Source organism: Anopheles gambiae, chromosome 3 (assembly GCF_943734735.2).
Source record: "Anopheles gambiae chromosome 3, idAnoGambNW_F1_1, whole genome shotgun sequence".
In the NCBI taxonomy this organism is placed as follows: domain Eukaryota; kingdom Metazoa; phylum Arthropoda; class Insecta; order Diptera; family Culicidae; genus Anopheles; species Anopheles gambiae.
The window spans coordinates 64,831,894-64,847,429 of NC_064602.1; the positions used below are offsets into that span (position 1 = coordinate 64,831,894).

The 15,536-nt window shown below is 43.5% G+C and overlaps 1 protein-coding gene across 5 annotated transcripts in view; it reads left to right on the forward strand.

Annotated features, from left to right (window-relative positions):
- The window catches only part of LOC1275325 (protein O-mannosyl-transferase Tmtc3), a 155,527-nt gene that overhangs the window by 115,691 nt on the left and 24,300 nt on the right, over positions 1 to 15,536 (forward strand). For all 5 annotated transcript variants that reach the window (XR_009766608.1, XM_061663098.1, XM_061663099.1 and 2 more), the window contains one exon: positions 11,312 to 11,493. Coding sequence is in view for 4 of the 5 variants with exons in the window: in XM_061663098.1 (XP_061519082.1) it covers positions 11,312 to 11,493 (182 nt within the window). In the remaining variant the exon portion in view is untranslated. The remainder of the gene's footprint in view (positions 1 to 11,311; positions 11,494 to 15,536) is intronic.

The window sequence follows — 15,536 nt, forward strand, 5'->3', positions numbered from 1 at the left end:
TTTGCAAAAATATATCAATATGTATTGTTTGTTAAGGCTTTCTAAACAAATTTTATAAAATTTAAAAAAAATACTTTAAAATAATTATTGTTTCATTTTGCTCCTACATTTTGCCGAGGAAGAAATCGTCCAGCAATGAACAACTATGCTTTTCCTTCCATTCTATCTCTTCGATCACATTCAACTTCACTCTCAGAAGTATTCCTATTTGTCTCGGTGCTTTTCTTCCCTTCCCAGCAAACAGTTCGTCCATTTGTCGGGGTCTTTGTTTCGCCTGTTCTGGACTGGTGATTGATAATACCCCAAAGGATAACTCACTTCCAGTTCAAGAGCCAGCATCGCATGTGAATGTCTCCTTGTATGTGTATTGTTAGTTATCTCTCCTCACGACTCGCTGCCGCGCCTCACTTGTTACGCTAGGTTACTGTGCAATACGATGTGTGCTCAAACCGTCATTGTTCAAACAGCAACCGGCTGAGCATAAAGCAGCACCAGCCGGTCGATGTGAGAACTGTCAACAATTGTACCCTGGACATTCGAGTGTTTCTCTTGCTTACTCCTTTGTATTTATATTGATCCGTGGGTTGTAAGTTGAAAGAGTTCAGACAAATACTGTACGGTACGAGCCGGCATGCGGATCACTTTTTGCATACCCACCCTTGAGAGAGATACTAAGCAGAAAAAGTGAAGCCATTCATAGTTCCCAAGAATTCATCTTCCCGTCATCGACAGGCGGATTTGTTGGCGAAAAGTAGCAACTAGACAAGGTTTGAAGCCTGTAAGCGGTATTTATGTGAGCGCTTTCCTTCCGAACAAAGAAGCTTCGAAAAAGCTCGCACACAAGACTGCTCCCATCGGTTCTCCATGCCGTCCCGCCTCAAGGTTGGCACACGAGCAAAAGGGAGATTAGTTTTCTTACGATGCAAACACGTTCCAGTATGAGCGACCAGCTCAGTACCATCTTGCAAAACGAAGACGGTAGCAATGGCGACACTGCCATCGAACGTATATTTCATTTTAATGAAAGAACAACGAAACAGGACTGTGGGACACTATACACAATATAGCAGCCCGGCACTACGACATGTGAGCACATGCGAAACGTAGCACATGGAACATAATGTTGTGTACATTGCCATTGGACCGTCAACAATTCGCCTTTCTCCTATGTTTGCTTGCTTGCTTGCCGAAACAATACCACTGTGCGTCGCATATGTATGTACGAAAAAAAGCCATCCAGCACCAGCATACTGGCTCTATTTGCTTTGGTTCGACGCATCACTGCAAAAGCAGGATATTGTAAAACATATTTTCTTTACCCTTCGGTTCGATCGTTTCGTTTTTGCTGTGAGACTTTGGGCGATACGTCAGAATAGAGTTATACAGCCTTCTCAAGAGAGAGGGATCGAGAGTAGAGGAAACGGGAATTATTCTTGCTCCCAGCGTATTCATCAACCAGCGCGTAACAATAACGAGAAAACTTATTTCGAGACATGAGGCTAATCAAGAAATCGCACGCGAGTGCTATAAAATGAAAGTAAAGGCGGGAATGGATTTTTCTTCCATAAAACGATTCACAGCGTCTTGCGAAAAGCTCTCTATTTGAGTGACACGAAAAAGTACTCCAATTATTCGAATCATAAAACGTAAACCAGGAAAGGAAAAAAACAAATTCCTGCATCAACACACCCAGAGGACGAGAAGTTACTTTCCACCAATAAATAGGCCAGCGATAAATCAGCCCGCCGTGGGTTGCAAAATCGCGATAAACCAATTTCGTGTTATGTTGGTTCTCTCAATCTAGCTCCTATTTTGCTTCATCGTTCCATCTCTTCCACTGATAAACTATTCTGATGCTTATTTTTCTTCGTTGTCGTGCGATGGGATGAAGGTTACTACCTAACTTTCAGTAATCGTATTAGGAGTTTGTCGCCCAAACGTTCATACACAGCCAAAAATGTCACTGATAAAATAAGACGGCGAGCTGCGGGCACAGTGTGCGCCACAAAAAGCTCCTTTACCCTAGCACAGCCTCAATCCTTGCAAGAAGTTACAAAAAAAAAGTTTGTCCATAAATTATACGCAACCGATTTTACTACGCTATTTTTAGAGCCGCCCAAGACCAACCACCAAACCCTTACCGCCGAAACTGCCACGTTTTCGTTCGTTCCGCAGGCCAAAGTTCAAACGAACCGTGATCACGGAGGTCACACACCATCCAAACGCACACATGGAAAGGGCTCGATAACAACTCCACCTCTCTGGCACTCTACTACACCACCAAATGCACGGGTGTCGATGAACATATTAAAGCGACACTCGGCGCAGCAGGACCCAACCATTTGCCGTTCGCCACGGGAGGTTATAAATCTGGCCCTCCGGTACCATTCCTTTACCGGGGTTGCTCGGTGAATACCCTTTTCGAGGCTGGTATGCATCTCCGCCCTACCGTAGGTGAACCACGCATGTCCTTGCTATCATGCATAATAAATCCTTCCCAAGGATTGCCTGAGTAAAGTGCGATATTGAAAATGGGGAAGACACCACCGAATCCCCTCATGAACAAAGAGCACACAGCAGCACGCCCGTGGTTTGACCCCTTTCATGCGCGTGCCGAGCCAGTGCCACTTTACCGCCGGATGTGTGTTGGTCACTGGGAAATGAAATGTTGGAAAACTTTTCCCACTCGAGCTCGACCTGAAGAATAGAACAGTGGGAGCGTAAGAGTGTGCGCGCCCCGAGCTTCCAGAAGATTGTATCCAGCATCCGTCTCACTACGCGAGATAGTGGGTCGCGAATTTTGCTTCCGTTTCGCTACATCACATTAGTGACCGAATTTAGTTCCGGGTTGATCATGCTGGGACTGCAGGGGATGCTGTAGCAGAAAGCAACTATCTGATAAAGCGTATGCAGGTCTCGTACTTTCTTCTTTGATGTCACTGAGAAGAACGGTTAAAGGATACATTCAGCAAGAGCGACACAAAAAACGAAGCGGGAACAAAGCGCAACGCTCACATGATCCCCATCAGCAAGTGCTCCCATGTTTCCTTTCGCTGTTAAGTAACGTCCTACATCCACGGATACTCTCTCTATCTCTCTCTCTCTCTCTCTCCCTCTCTCTCTCTCTCTCTCTCTCTCTCTCTCTATCTATCTCTCTCTCTCTCTCTCTCTCTCTCTCTCTCTCTCTCTCTCTCTCTCTCTCTCTCTTTAGCTCTCTGTATAATTCATTGTATAAAACAAGACCCAAAAAATTATCTTTCAAACTTTTCTCCGAAAGAAATCTACCTCGTTGTTTTTTTTTTTTTTTTTCTTGGAACGTTTTCAAAGTTTGACGCGTACCCCTCGGTACACATTTATTTTCACTAGCCAACCACCAACCACCTGACACGAAAAACCCATGAGAGGGGAGTTTGTCTTTACGTTTAAAAAAAATGCACAACCGCACAAGGACTACCGGGCACCCCAGCGGGCTGTGCTAATGTAACCCTTTCAGGTGGTGAAAAATAAGGAGCAAACGCTTCTTATTTTACCTGCAAAAAGGTGTGCAGAACGCGTTGGTACGAAAGGGGGTGAGGAATAACGCAAGGGTTAGCGGATGTTACTTCCTTCGGGAGACATTGTAAGCTAACTTTTCTGCCATATGTCATCCTTTCGTGCGCGACCGTATCCTCCCGGAGGGAAAGTGGATGGCAAGATAGATGATGGTGGTACAATCTAACTGGGTTCTCGCTGCTGCTGCTGTTGCGGCTACTGGGGTTTAATTTTGTTTGCCGTGAGAATAAAAGCAAAACAGCGACAGGCAGATTTTACCCTGTCGTTTGATGTGGAAAACTTTTCTCACCTGATTTGTGACATGTTAGGCGAATGTTAGTCAGTAATTCTTTGCTCATATACCCCAGCCAACGCAGATCTTGATCGTTTTAAATGAATAATTTCTTTTCAAGATATGAATTTAAAACTAAATAATATTCGTTAAAAACTTTAGTTGATTAATATCAGCTGATGAAGTGTATGAAAACTACATTGTTTCAGTTTTGCATTTAAAAATATTTTTTACCCAAAAAATACATTACTTTATTATTTTCATTTTTATATATTATGCAACGCAAACATTCTGCAACAGACATTCTTCTTCTTCTTTGGCTCAAAAACCGTTGTCGGTCAAGGCCTGCCTGTACCACTTGTGGGCTTGGCTTTCAGTGACTAATTGATTTCCCCCCATAGCAGGATAGTCAGTCCTACGTATGGCGGCACGGTCCATTTGGGGATTGAACTCATGACGGGCATGTTGTTAAGTCGTACGAGTTGACGACTGTACTACGAGACCGGCAACAGACATTAGAGAGATTTATTTACAATTAGATGTTTTGGTTGTCATTTGTGCTGATTCATACGATTTTCAATGTGCGTTATGCTGTTGTCTAAATGCTACATAACATGGATATGCGTGCACCATTTCATCATTTTATTCCGCATAATTCCTAACAAAAATTGCGCGATTTAGGAAATATTCATGGAATCGTTTTCAAATAGATACAGGAAAGGCAATAATAAAAAAAAACGTTTAACGGCTTTTTTCAAGACAAAAATATTGGCTTTAAATGAGAATATTTGATTGCTTTTATTTTTGAAGATACATGTTTGGCCTTTAATGGGTATGCAGTAATTTAAATTTAACACGTTTTTAATTTTCCTTCGTACAAACAAATCGCATCGTGTGCTTCAATCCCCCTGCCAAAAGCAGAGACACAATGTCCCAGCCAAACAAAACTTAAAAAAAATGCTACTCACAACCGCCACCAAGGCAGCTGGAATGCTGTCCGTGCTCATAAAAGCAGCTTAATATTATGCTGGCAAAAGTTTCGCGTCGCGGTAAGCATAAATCAAAATGTAATGAATTTTTAACAAACTTTCCACACCGAACATGGAAAACGTTTTGCGATACAGAGTGAAGCTTCCATCCCAGCACACCGGGCAGACAACCGTCAGCCGCGCGCCAGTGTGTGGTTTGAAATGTGCAGAAATGATTCGCTTCGCTCTTGACTCGCTTTCCCTCATTGCATTTCGTACGCCCGTTTGTTGAATCGATAATTACATATGTTTTTCGCCCAACTTTTAACAACAGACACACACTAACACGCGCACACGTACGTTCGCCTACACGCATTACAGGCACACTTTTTGGCATACAATTATCTCAACGCCACGTGACGAACTGCCACGATCGGTGTTTTGTATTGGGCACGCATAAAGCATCCTACCGACACAGCTGTGCGCCTGCAGGTTCTTCCCCCGTTGATGAAGTTTTACAATCGCTACCTCAAAAAGCCGAGCCGCATAAATTATGCACCAAGCAACGACGACATCCCCGTTGCGCGCTCCCTTCGCATCATCCGTCAATGCGGCTGGCACACCGTACGGCAACTGATTCAAAAGTTACTTCTACGCACTCATTGGCAAACAGGGGTTGGGGGAGGAGTGAAAGAGAAGCGTGGAGGTGAAAGGACGCGCACATATTACGCTTTACAATCGGTGCTGTGCAAAGCAGGACGTGTAATTGAAACTAATGAACGGCTGATAGTGAAGTTTCGCGGGGTATAGCGGCAGTGGCTGGTGGAACGATGGCACCGGGATGCGGCAACTCATTTTAAACTATGATAAATGAAACGAAGGTAAAATTAATTTCTGTACCAAGCAACAATCGGTGCATATGATTAATGGTACACAACGTGCAGTCGTTGCTGCTGCCGCTCGTGTTCCTTCTGTTCACACGTTCCGATCCCACACCTCCGTGCGGGACATTACGGTTGTATCTATTTGTGTCAATTAAAGGAAAGATTTATTTTTCATCGTTTTTTATTGCAAATTTAACATTACATTTTTCTGCTCGAACACGCTGAATGATTGATAGTCCTTCAAGGCTGACGTTTGGCACGTACGTTTCTGTTGTTTTTTTATCTATGAATTGTCTATTTTTTTCATTTGCAATTTGTCATACATGTTTAATGTTATGGGTTTTTAACGCTCAGGTTATTTTTTTTTTTATTTCTGCAATTTACATTGTTTTGTACATTTGTACATTTGTTTTGTTGTGTGCATCATTAGGGAGTTCCACCAAATCCCACACATATTTCCTCTTGAAGTAGGCGAAGCATATTCATCAACTTTTTGTGAAACGACGTGAAAAAATCAATCACAATCGCATATCATTCTTTACTGCATTGCAAACCCTCTTTACCTTGATTTATATCGAACAGCTATAGAAATGTGCTTCACCAGCGCTCTTCTGTTTATATGCATATAAACGCAATGTCACCATCAGCACATAAATTTAAATCCTGCTGTAGCAAAAATGGCTTCCACTGTGCAAGGCGGTACGATGGCAAATAACGACATTTTCTTATAACCTCCCATCTCTTGTTGAAAAGAATCGAAGGTCTGTTTTGTGCACGTTTTTCCCGGAGCGCCCACAGCCAATCGTTCATAAACAGCATTATTATTGCATTGCCACGAAGGTATCGTGGAAAATCGTTTCCTTGTTAGATAACGAAGCCATCTTTACTTTTCCCAGTGCGAATGCTTTGCGTGTGACGGTGCTGTGCTGTGGGTACAAAGTTGAAAAGCTCACTAAAATAAGCATAAATTTGCATCCCGCTGCTTCGATTACATTGCTTTCTTTCTACTCGCCTTTCCTCCCCTGCTTATCGCTATATTCGTACAAAAGTCTCATACAGAATCCTTTATCCCGGTTAAGTTGGCGTTTCTGTGTGCGTCCCTGCAACTTGCGTTGGAGAGTGCGCTACATGATGAATCGACAGCCGGTGTTGGTTTATTTTGAATTGTTCTTGGGTTTATGCATATTTCAAACATTCACTCCCATCGAATGACGAAGACAACGAACGCAGCCTGAACACCGGATGTTTCTGTGTATGTGTGTAGTTGAATAGGGCACTTTTGCTAGGCTTCCAAACTATACAAGTGTGGTACTGCACTGTACGACAGTAAGAAAGGTTTCTTTGATGCATGTAAACCATGCCCCAGGGAGAGTCTCCGATGCACGTGTTGGTTTCGACACGGAATGTTCTTAAAGGAATTCCTTATTACACTTCGATAGTGAAGAGACTGTTGCCACCGCTCTGAAGCGGCTCCCAGTGCACCACCATCGAGAGCTACAATGAATGGGACGCAATATCGATCGGCAATGTAATGCCACATTCCACCCGCCCGAAGGTGCCAGGTGGATGGAATGGCCCTGGCAATAGATGGGAATAAAAAAGAACGTCAACCAGAAAAGGCCTTTTTGTAGTAACTTCTTCACGAGTTCAATACACTGTTGCGATAGAAGATTGGTGTAGTACTGTACAAGTACAAATCCATTCAAATAAGGTGTATCTACATCATGCAATTATTATTCTATAGTTTCTACAAAATCTATATTGTTTCACAGTATATCCAAAAATAACAAAAATATTAATTTTTTTTCGCTTCAACACCTTACCCTTTAGATTGTAAAACCGATACATTAAATTAATGCGATATACATTAAAATCTATTTATTTGGTTTTTGAACTTTTTCTTATTTTTTTATTGCTATCATTCTATCAATTTGTTATTGCTATCAAGACAGTTTTTGTTGTTGTATTTTTTTGATGTATTCCTATCGAATATAATAGTATTATGCGTTTTAAGAATTGTTTGATTTAAGCAACCCTCTAAGCTTTGTTAACGTACACAATCGATCCAAATCTGAGTTTTGAAGCTCGTTATAAATTACATCCAAATATTTACAGCACATTCGAGTCTGGTGCGCTTGCATGTGGTTAAATCGATAATATGATAAATTTATCAGCCAAAACAACGACACCAACACTTCAGTGGCAAAATTGTCAACAACAATTCATCTCAAACTCTCACACTGTAAAAACGTCAATAATTACATTTACCCGTTTCCTGCTGCAATAAAAACGACAAACATCTAAAGCACACCGCACCCTCCCTGCGGTAGGCAAATGGGCGGTACAATTTGTTTTACAATTCACGCTTTCACCAACGTAAGTAGCGGTGCGGAAAATTAAACACTAATGATTCCCAGCAATCGCATCACGTTGCACCAGTGAGCGGGAATAGTAAAAGCTCCATTTCACAGTACCAGGATAATATCGGGAAATGGGATGATAATTTTGCTTTCCTCCCATGTCCTATGCGCATGAAACGCCATGGATGTGTGAGGAATATGAGAGCTGCATAAATGCCCGCTTGCATTAGGAATGGCAGGGGATGGTTTGGTGTAATTTTTGCACAGCACCTGATACTTATGTGTGGCGGCTGCTTGTATGCGGTGATTACTGAAAAGCTGAACACACTCTGCCGGAGGACGGAGGGCGGGTTGTAGCGATGGTTTACGCCACCGTGGATAGTGGTGTTGGCGGCTGTGATTTATTCGTTTCGGTGTGTGTATGTGTGTTTGTGTGCACACTTTGAAGCTTCAATCGTAACGAAACAATCGCAAAATTCGGTGCACCTGCGGTGTGTGGAAATAAGTAAAGCTACATCCAACACATCTATCGATCAACCCCAAAGCCGTTGCTTTACCCGGGTATCGGGAAGAGGGCGTATTTGCTTTATCGAATGTTTTACGGTACAGCTCCACCACCGGCAGTGCTGAAACTTTCGCACGAAAACAATCCTAAACCAACCCGCTTTCTTTTCCCACCATTCCGTTGGGGGTGGTGGTGTGGAAGGGAGATACGGAGGAGTTAGGGAGGGGTCAAAACTAAGCGCACAGTTAAAATAAATCCCTCCTACTCTGTGGGATGTGAAGTGGTGTTGTAGCTCTCGCTGCTCCCTGGTAGGGAACGGTATAATGGATAGCACTGCAAACTATTTACGCTCGTGTTGGAAAAACCTATACCCCCCCCCCCCCCCCTCCCAACTCTCCCACACACATCGTTTTCTCCTTTCCACTTCGTGCAAGTTGGTAAGCATAATCATCAACAATCACCACAACCACACCAGTGGGAGGAGATTCTCCAAACGGTGCAAAATTTCCTCCACGATCGGCCCCATCATACCTTGCCGCTGTGGTGAGCTTGGTGGTTGGTGGATGCGTGGAAAGAAAAGCACATCGAAATACCCATCGAAAACCACCACCATCGGTTCAAAGCGCAAGCCACCACTACACCTCGGTTTTCCCAGCGAGGCTTAAAATTTGAAACAAAACCGATTTGAAAAAAAAAAAGGAAACCGAATCAGCCAGCTCTACCGCCGAACCAGGAAGACAGCAAGCAGCTTTATGACTAGCAGAGTGTTGTTTTTTTTTTTAAATTCGCCCCAACACCGAGCACGGGACGAATGATGTTTGCTTAACGCGATAATAATTTATACCGTTGGTAAAATTTACGTATTATAGCCAATTTGATGGTCGAAGAGTTGTGATCTTGCTGGTGCGACTAAATAGAATAATTTATAAAGCATTTTCAAAATTTATTTTAGGGGTTCAACGAATTTGTATACAAATAGTATGGGAAGTTTTTATTTATTAAAAATTGTTAAGGCTTTATGATTTAACTGTAAATGTAAAATGAGTAAAAGTTATACGAAAATACAACACCAGTTGTAGCAGCTAATCACGACTCGAAATTACTAATGTTAAATCGTAGTGATATTAAATCGCTTCCTTCTCTAATGAACGCATGCGTCGCTACGCAGACAATATGCTTTACTCGAGAAAAGCATGAAGAAAAAAGTCAAATTTACTCACCCATTCATCAGCTTCCGGTAAACAACCGCAACGGGTCCATTTGCAAAGCATAAACAGATAGTTTACGAGCCTTAAGTGAGCTCGTTTGCGTCTGACGATAATGATGTTTGGGGGAGGTTGCGGACGATGAGCGTTGTTGTTGCCTCCGGAAGCTACCGGCTAATGTGTGCTTAAGCAGTTAAAAAGAAAAAAACTAATGTAAAGCAAACCCCCCAACAAAAGATGAACAAAAATCATCGCACAACTTGCTTCTTTATCCAGCAGCATCGTTCGGTTGGGAGTGTTTTAACGCGTCGAGAGCGCATTAAATAATCTGGTAAGATTATCTCGTATGCCTCGCTTATGATGGTAACACAGGCATCAAGTGTGCAGGAGAGGGGTAGGTTGCGAAAGACAAATGTGTCACAATTCATTCACACACATCCTTGCTGTCGAGTACGGGGGCCACGTGTGTCGATGCCACGCACCTCGGTAGTACGTGTCAGTTTAAGAGTGTATGTGATTTAGTGCTCCATTGGCACACGTTTTATAGGATTTTTATCCCACTGTCCGTACACCTTGTTAGGTGATTGCCGAAAGCTGTTGGATGCAAAGGGTTCACGCAACCCCGTAAGCACTTATGTTCTGTGTTCATTTGTCTCCGGCTGCGAAGCAGCGTCTGCCCACCTTTTAGACTGACAGGGGGACCTACATTACGCCTAAATGATGCATCGTGAAAGAGTGAGATAAAGCGGACAACGTTGAGCAGACGGTGTGCGGTTGTTCATCGTCCGCTTGCGCGTGTGAGTGTGTTTTTGTGTTGGGTGGAGTACTATGCTTAAGGGTGTCATTCTGTGGAAAAATACATCCCTGTCTTCCCAGAAAAAAATTGTTTCTTTCTAGGTAAAAAAAACATCATCCCATTGCCACGGTCTCTTTACTCAGTGTAACCCAAGCCCTGAGTCTTTAGTGAAGACCGTATCACACAATTCCATTAGTCGAATGAGTCACTGCTAATAGAGTTATTCTCCTGGCAGCTGTGTAGTCCAGTCTGCGGTTCGTATTATACACTTTAACACACGGTTGTCTTGTCCCTACACCAGCCCAAATGTTGGCCTCACAAAGGAGTCAAGGAAATTCCTTTGGATATTCATTTCATCCTAAGGGGCAGCGCACATTCGACTTTTCCACATCTGTCAACTACACCAGAGAGTGCTCTATTTGCCCGAGGAGCCATTATTTCTTTATCAAGGTTGGTTATCGTTTGAGTCCATTGTTCCAGTTCGCCAACCCTGTGCGGACATAGCGCCCACAACCACTTTCCAAAACCAGCGCGTCAAACAGTCCTGCCACCCGGCTAATAATTGATGTCTGTTTGCGATGCAAAAGCAACAGCAACGGCTTCAAGTCAAAGGTTGCTCCAGTTTTCCAGGCAGCGCATACGCTTGCGCCCAGTACCTAAGAGCCCTTGCCTATCGTTTGTCCATCGAGCAACGGCAGTGGAATAATTCAATCATTAGCACTCATCCTTTTTTTCTATTTCTCTTTCTCCTTTCCGGTTCACTGGTGCAGATACGACTCGGTGACATCTACCATCTGGCGCGCTCGATGATGAGCGGGAAAACGTTCGCCCTGCCGACGGGCTGGTGGCCCCACGAAGCCTCCCGCCGGCTTGCCGTCCTGTGCGTTACCACCGTGGCCCTGCTATTTGCCCGGCTGCAGATCATGGGCTCCCAGCTGCCCGTTTTTACCAGGTGAGTACATATCATGCGCACGTGCACTACGCTTCGAAACCACCGGGGCGTCCCTCGAAGGTATGCAAAGGCCGAAAAATTGATTACGACTGTCGAGGGGACGACGCCATAGGTCGTTCGTGCCAGCCATCGGTCATCGGATATTGGTTTGTGACATTGAAGAGCCGGGCTGCGTTCCACACGACGGGATGCATGGGAAGCTCACGGGAAAGTCGAACGGTGGCCAATACAGCACGATTCGATTAATTTGTCTACTAATGCACATCGATGCTTGGTTCACTATAGTTGGCTTTTATAAGCTACTCCATTTCAAAACAATTTGGCGTGGACCTCTTTCGAGTAGGGAAGGATTCGGAGAGGATGTTCGTGTATCGCCGGTAATTATTTATAGTAGTTTATGGCACCAATTAAATACTCAACCCTCTCTGCACTCAAGTTTCTGCTCCAAAAATGTTTCCCAAAAGTTGACAATCTTGATAATGATTTGATTCGCTGGTGAGCTGATAATGTATTGAATTGTTGACTGGCGTGTTGTACAACGCAATTAATACAGTTTACTATCGCAGCCTTTTATAACCATCTGTTGGATATCTCTTTAATTTGGGTTGCCTTTTTTGCTGCAAAACATGATTCACTTTAAACTCGAAATCGAATTTAGCATTATTGAATTATTTCCTTTTTGTTATGTTAATTCACACAGCTCCCAAATTCAACGAATCTCTGTGACATAATGTAGCTCCTTTTCATTGTAAAACTAAGGTACGTGTGTATGACATTCCTCTGCAACTTTAATTGTGTTTCCATGTACGTTTAGCGTGTTAAATATCTGAAACATTGTTACAGTTCATTAAAATCCGCTGCACGATCCGCTACCAAACCGTGACTGAACGACTGGCCTGCAAGAATCCGCAGTCAATGGGCCGCATACACGTCAGAAGCTTACCCAATTTGAGCAACCAGAAAATCCCTCCTCATTAAAACATCCGGGCACGGTTGTTGCCTTCCAGCTCAGTTAGTTAACAACATAGCAGTAGCAAAAAAACGTCCAACGCTTCCGCCTGCACGGAATAGGTGTCCGCCCTGGCACACTCTCGGTCGGTATGATAAATCACCCATGAATGTAATTTCCGCCTACTGCGTTAGGCAAAAGCGTTGTAAAATCAAACTACTTGTCTGCCGTAAGCTAAAGCCACCTCCCTCACGGGAAGCTCACGTTACGGTGCCGTACGCACCTGCCCGATGTGTGATTTTCCGGGGGATTTACTACGACCATGTCGATCCGTAAACTATGTGCACTGCTGCAATCTCACACGCCGATGGGAGGAGAGTAGGCACGAACCGAACCGAGGAAGTCGAGCACAAGGACAGACCGGCTCGGTGCGGAAGGATACGGTGCATCGGTGTTGGGCTGGGATAAACGTACCAGGGGGCTGGTTTAACATGGTCCACCGTATAAACAACAATGCTCATCGTCTATCGATTGGATGACACGATGCGCCGAAGGGTCACTGCGGGCAACCTGGGTGCGGTAATGTTGCGAAAGCGCCGGGAGCTGTGAACATGATGCCCATGGTCGTATATCAAACTTCAAAATCAGACACATACACACACACACGCGTATGAGCTGGCAGACCGAGGAAACGACCAGTACGGTCCCGACATGGTTTCGAACCCGCCTCTGCGATGTGAGAGATACGAGAGAATTTAATTAGGATTACGGTCTTTCTGTGCTGCGAAGGAACTGCAGACCGGTCACACCAGTACCATTCCGTATCCGTCCCCAGCTTCAACACACGCTCTGTCATCGCTAGCTGGACACGGACAATCACCACCGACGCCGCTTGTTCCGCTATCGATCTGCTAACATGTGACACCGGGTCGTCATTCCCCTTCGTTCCAGCTACAATCGACCATTGTCGGAACATGTGGCAAGCAATGGTCAACTCATTTCAACCTTAACTCCCATTGTTTCTTGTACCGGCTAGCAGTTGCATGAAACTTCTAGTAAGCGGTTACTTCTTTGTGTGCGTTTTGTAATGAGAGCAATCGTTAAGCTTGAAGTGCATCGCCATTTCGACCACGACAAGACGTGGTCTTCGGGTTTGCTCTAATTTGGTGAGGCAGTCTTTGCTCGACATATTTTTTTTTTCTAGTGCTTCCAAATTTACTACATTGTAAACCTCCATTAGTTACAGCGTTGTGCCTCGAACGTTCGACAACAAAAGTCAATTTAAGACAGCTTAGCGGTTCACCGTAGGATTTAAGAAAATTTGCGATTTGTGTTTGTGATTACAAGCTTTTGATTTTAAATAGTTTCCCTTTAAATGTCACCGAACTATTTTAACACGTACTCCATCAAACAATAATTATGGGTCCTTTTTCCTTTTAAGATCGTAGGCTGAAATTTCAGCCTGTCAACTGTTTGCATTGTTTAGCTGTTTTCGAGCTGCTACCAAAGTGGTTATAATATACAGATGGGCTTATCCCGAGGTGTATGTATTTAGAAGGTTGATTTTTATCGCTTCTGCTGGGCGACATTGTGGGAGACATCTGTCAATCCCTGCATTAAAATTTCAAAAGTGTACGTATACCAGGTGGTCTCGTTGCATGTTTTTCAGAACCAATTTTGAACACTTTTTGATAGGGCGAGTGAAAAACTAAACAGGCTTTCTGGTAACTTGACGAATTCACAAAACAGCTCTTAAAATCATTATTCTATTTACTAAAAATTCTTCAAACACGTGAAATACTGCTCAGAACAACTTAACATCCATTTTTGATTCGGTACAACAATCTTCGCCGGTCTCGTAGTACAGTCGTCAACTCGTACGACTTAACAACATGCCCGTCATGGGTTCAATCCCCAAACGGACCGTGCCGCCATACGTAGGACTGACTATCCTGCTATGGGGGGAAATCAATTAGTCACTGAAAGCCAAGCCCACAAGTGGTACAGGCAGGCCTTGACCGGCAACGGTTGTTGAGCCAAAGAAGAAGAAGAGACAACAATCGTCGATGAGACGAATTTCTTCTAAGTATGTGTATGTGCTAAGTGTATGTCTACATACACTTTGGTTCTAGATTCCGCCACCATTTCATTCTATTTTTTCGAGCAGGTACTCGAATCTAATTCTAGCTTTGAGGATGAAGTAATCTAGGCTGAAATTCGCAGGATAGTTTGGTGTGAGGTTTTGTGTGGAGTGTTGACATGATTTCAGTCGTCAACGATCAAACTCCATATAAAAAGCTTGCTAGTATCGTGAAAGGCGCCTATGCTGTGTAAAACCGTCAAATTGAAAAATTAACTACAGGTGTCCCCTGAGATACGACTGTATTTGGGACCGAGAAAATGTCCCAAAGCAAGACATAAGTCGAAATAGTCGTATGTCGAATATCCGTGAATATAATGTTTATAACTGAAATTGAAGAGTCGGGATCTATGAAATCGTGTATTTTTTTTTTAAATAATTTACGATAATGTATTAATTTTCCTCCAAAAGCCGTTTACACAATATAAATATTCAAGACCGGGGTGTTGTGGAATCTGTAGAAATGTCTTTGTAACGATTATCAGCACAGAAATTCAAAAAAATACATCAATTTCGTTTCAATTACAACTTTCCAGTTTGACACATAATGTCAAAACCTTTCGAGAGAATTTCACCATCAACGATCGTATGACTGGCTCTTATCGACGTTACCCTCCATACCTATGTATATAACATCGTTGATCATCTACGCTCCATCAGGGAAATCGATCCGAACGGTATGATTGCGCACCGTATCCCATCCGAAAAAAAAGAATCATCAAACCTTTGGGACGACCGAAACGAAAGGCTTCATTAAACATTAATTAATCCCCAGTAGCGGATGATTAAATTTCCATTAAGTGCATCCGAACCGAAGGGTCGATCGAACACCTCACCACCACGACGACTACCGGCATCATCATCACCATCATCCGCTCTGACCGAAATCAATGGCATGTAACAGAAAACCTCCCGAGAGCTTGGCAAGAACGGAGCAAATCGCAGGATCCATAG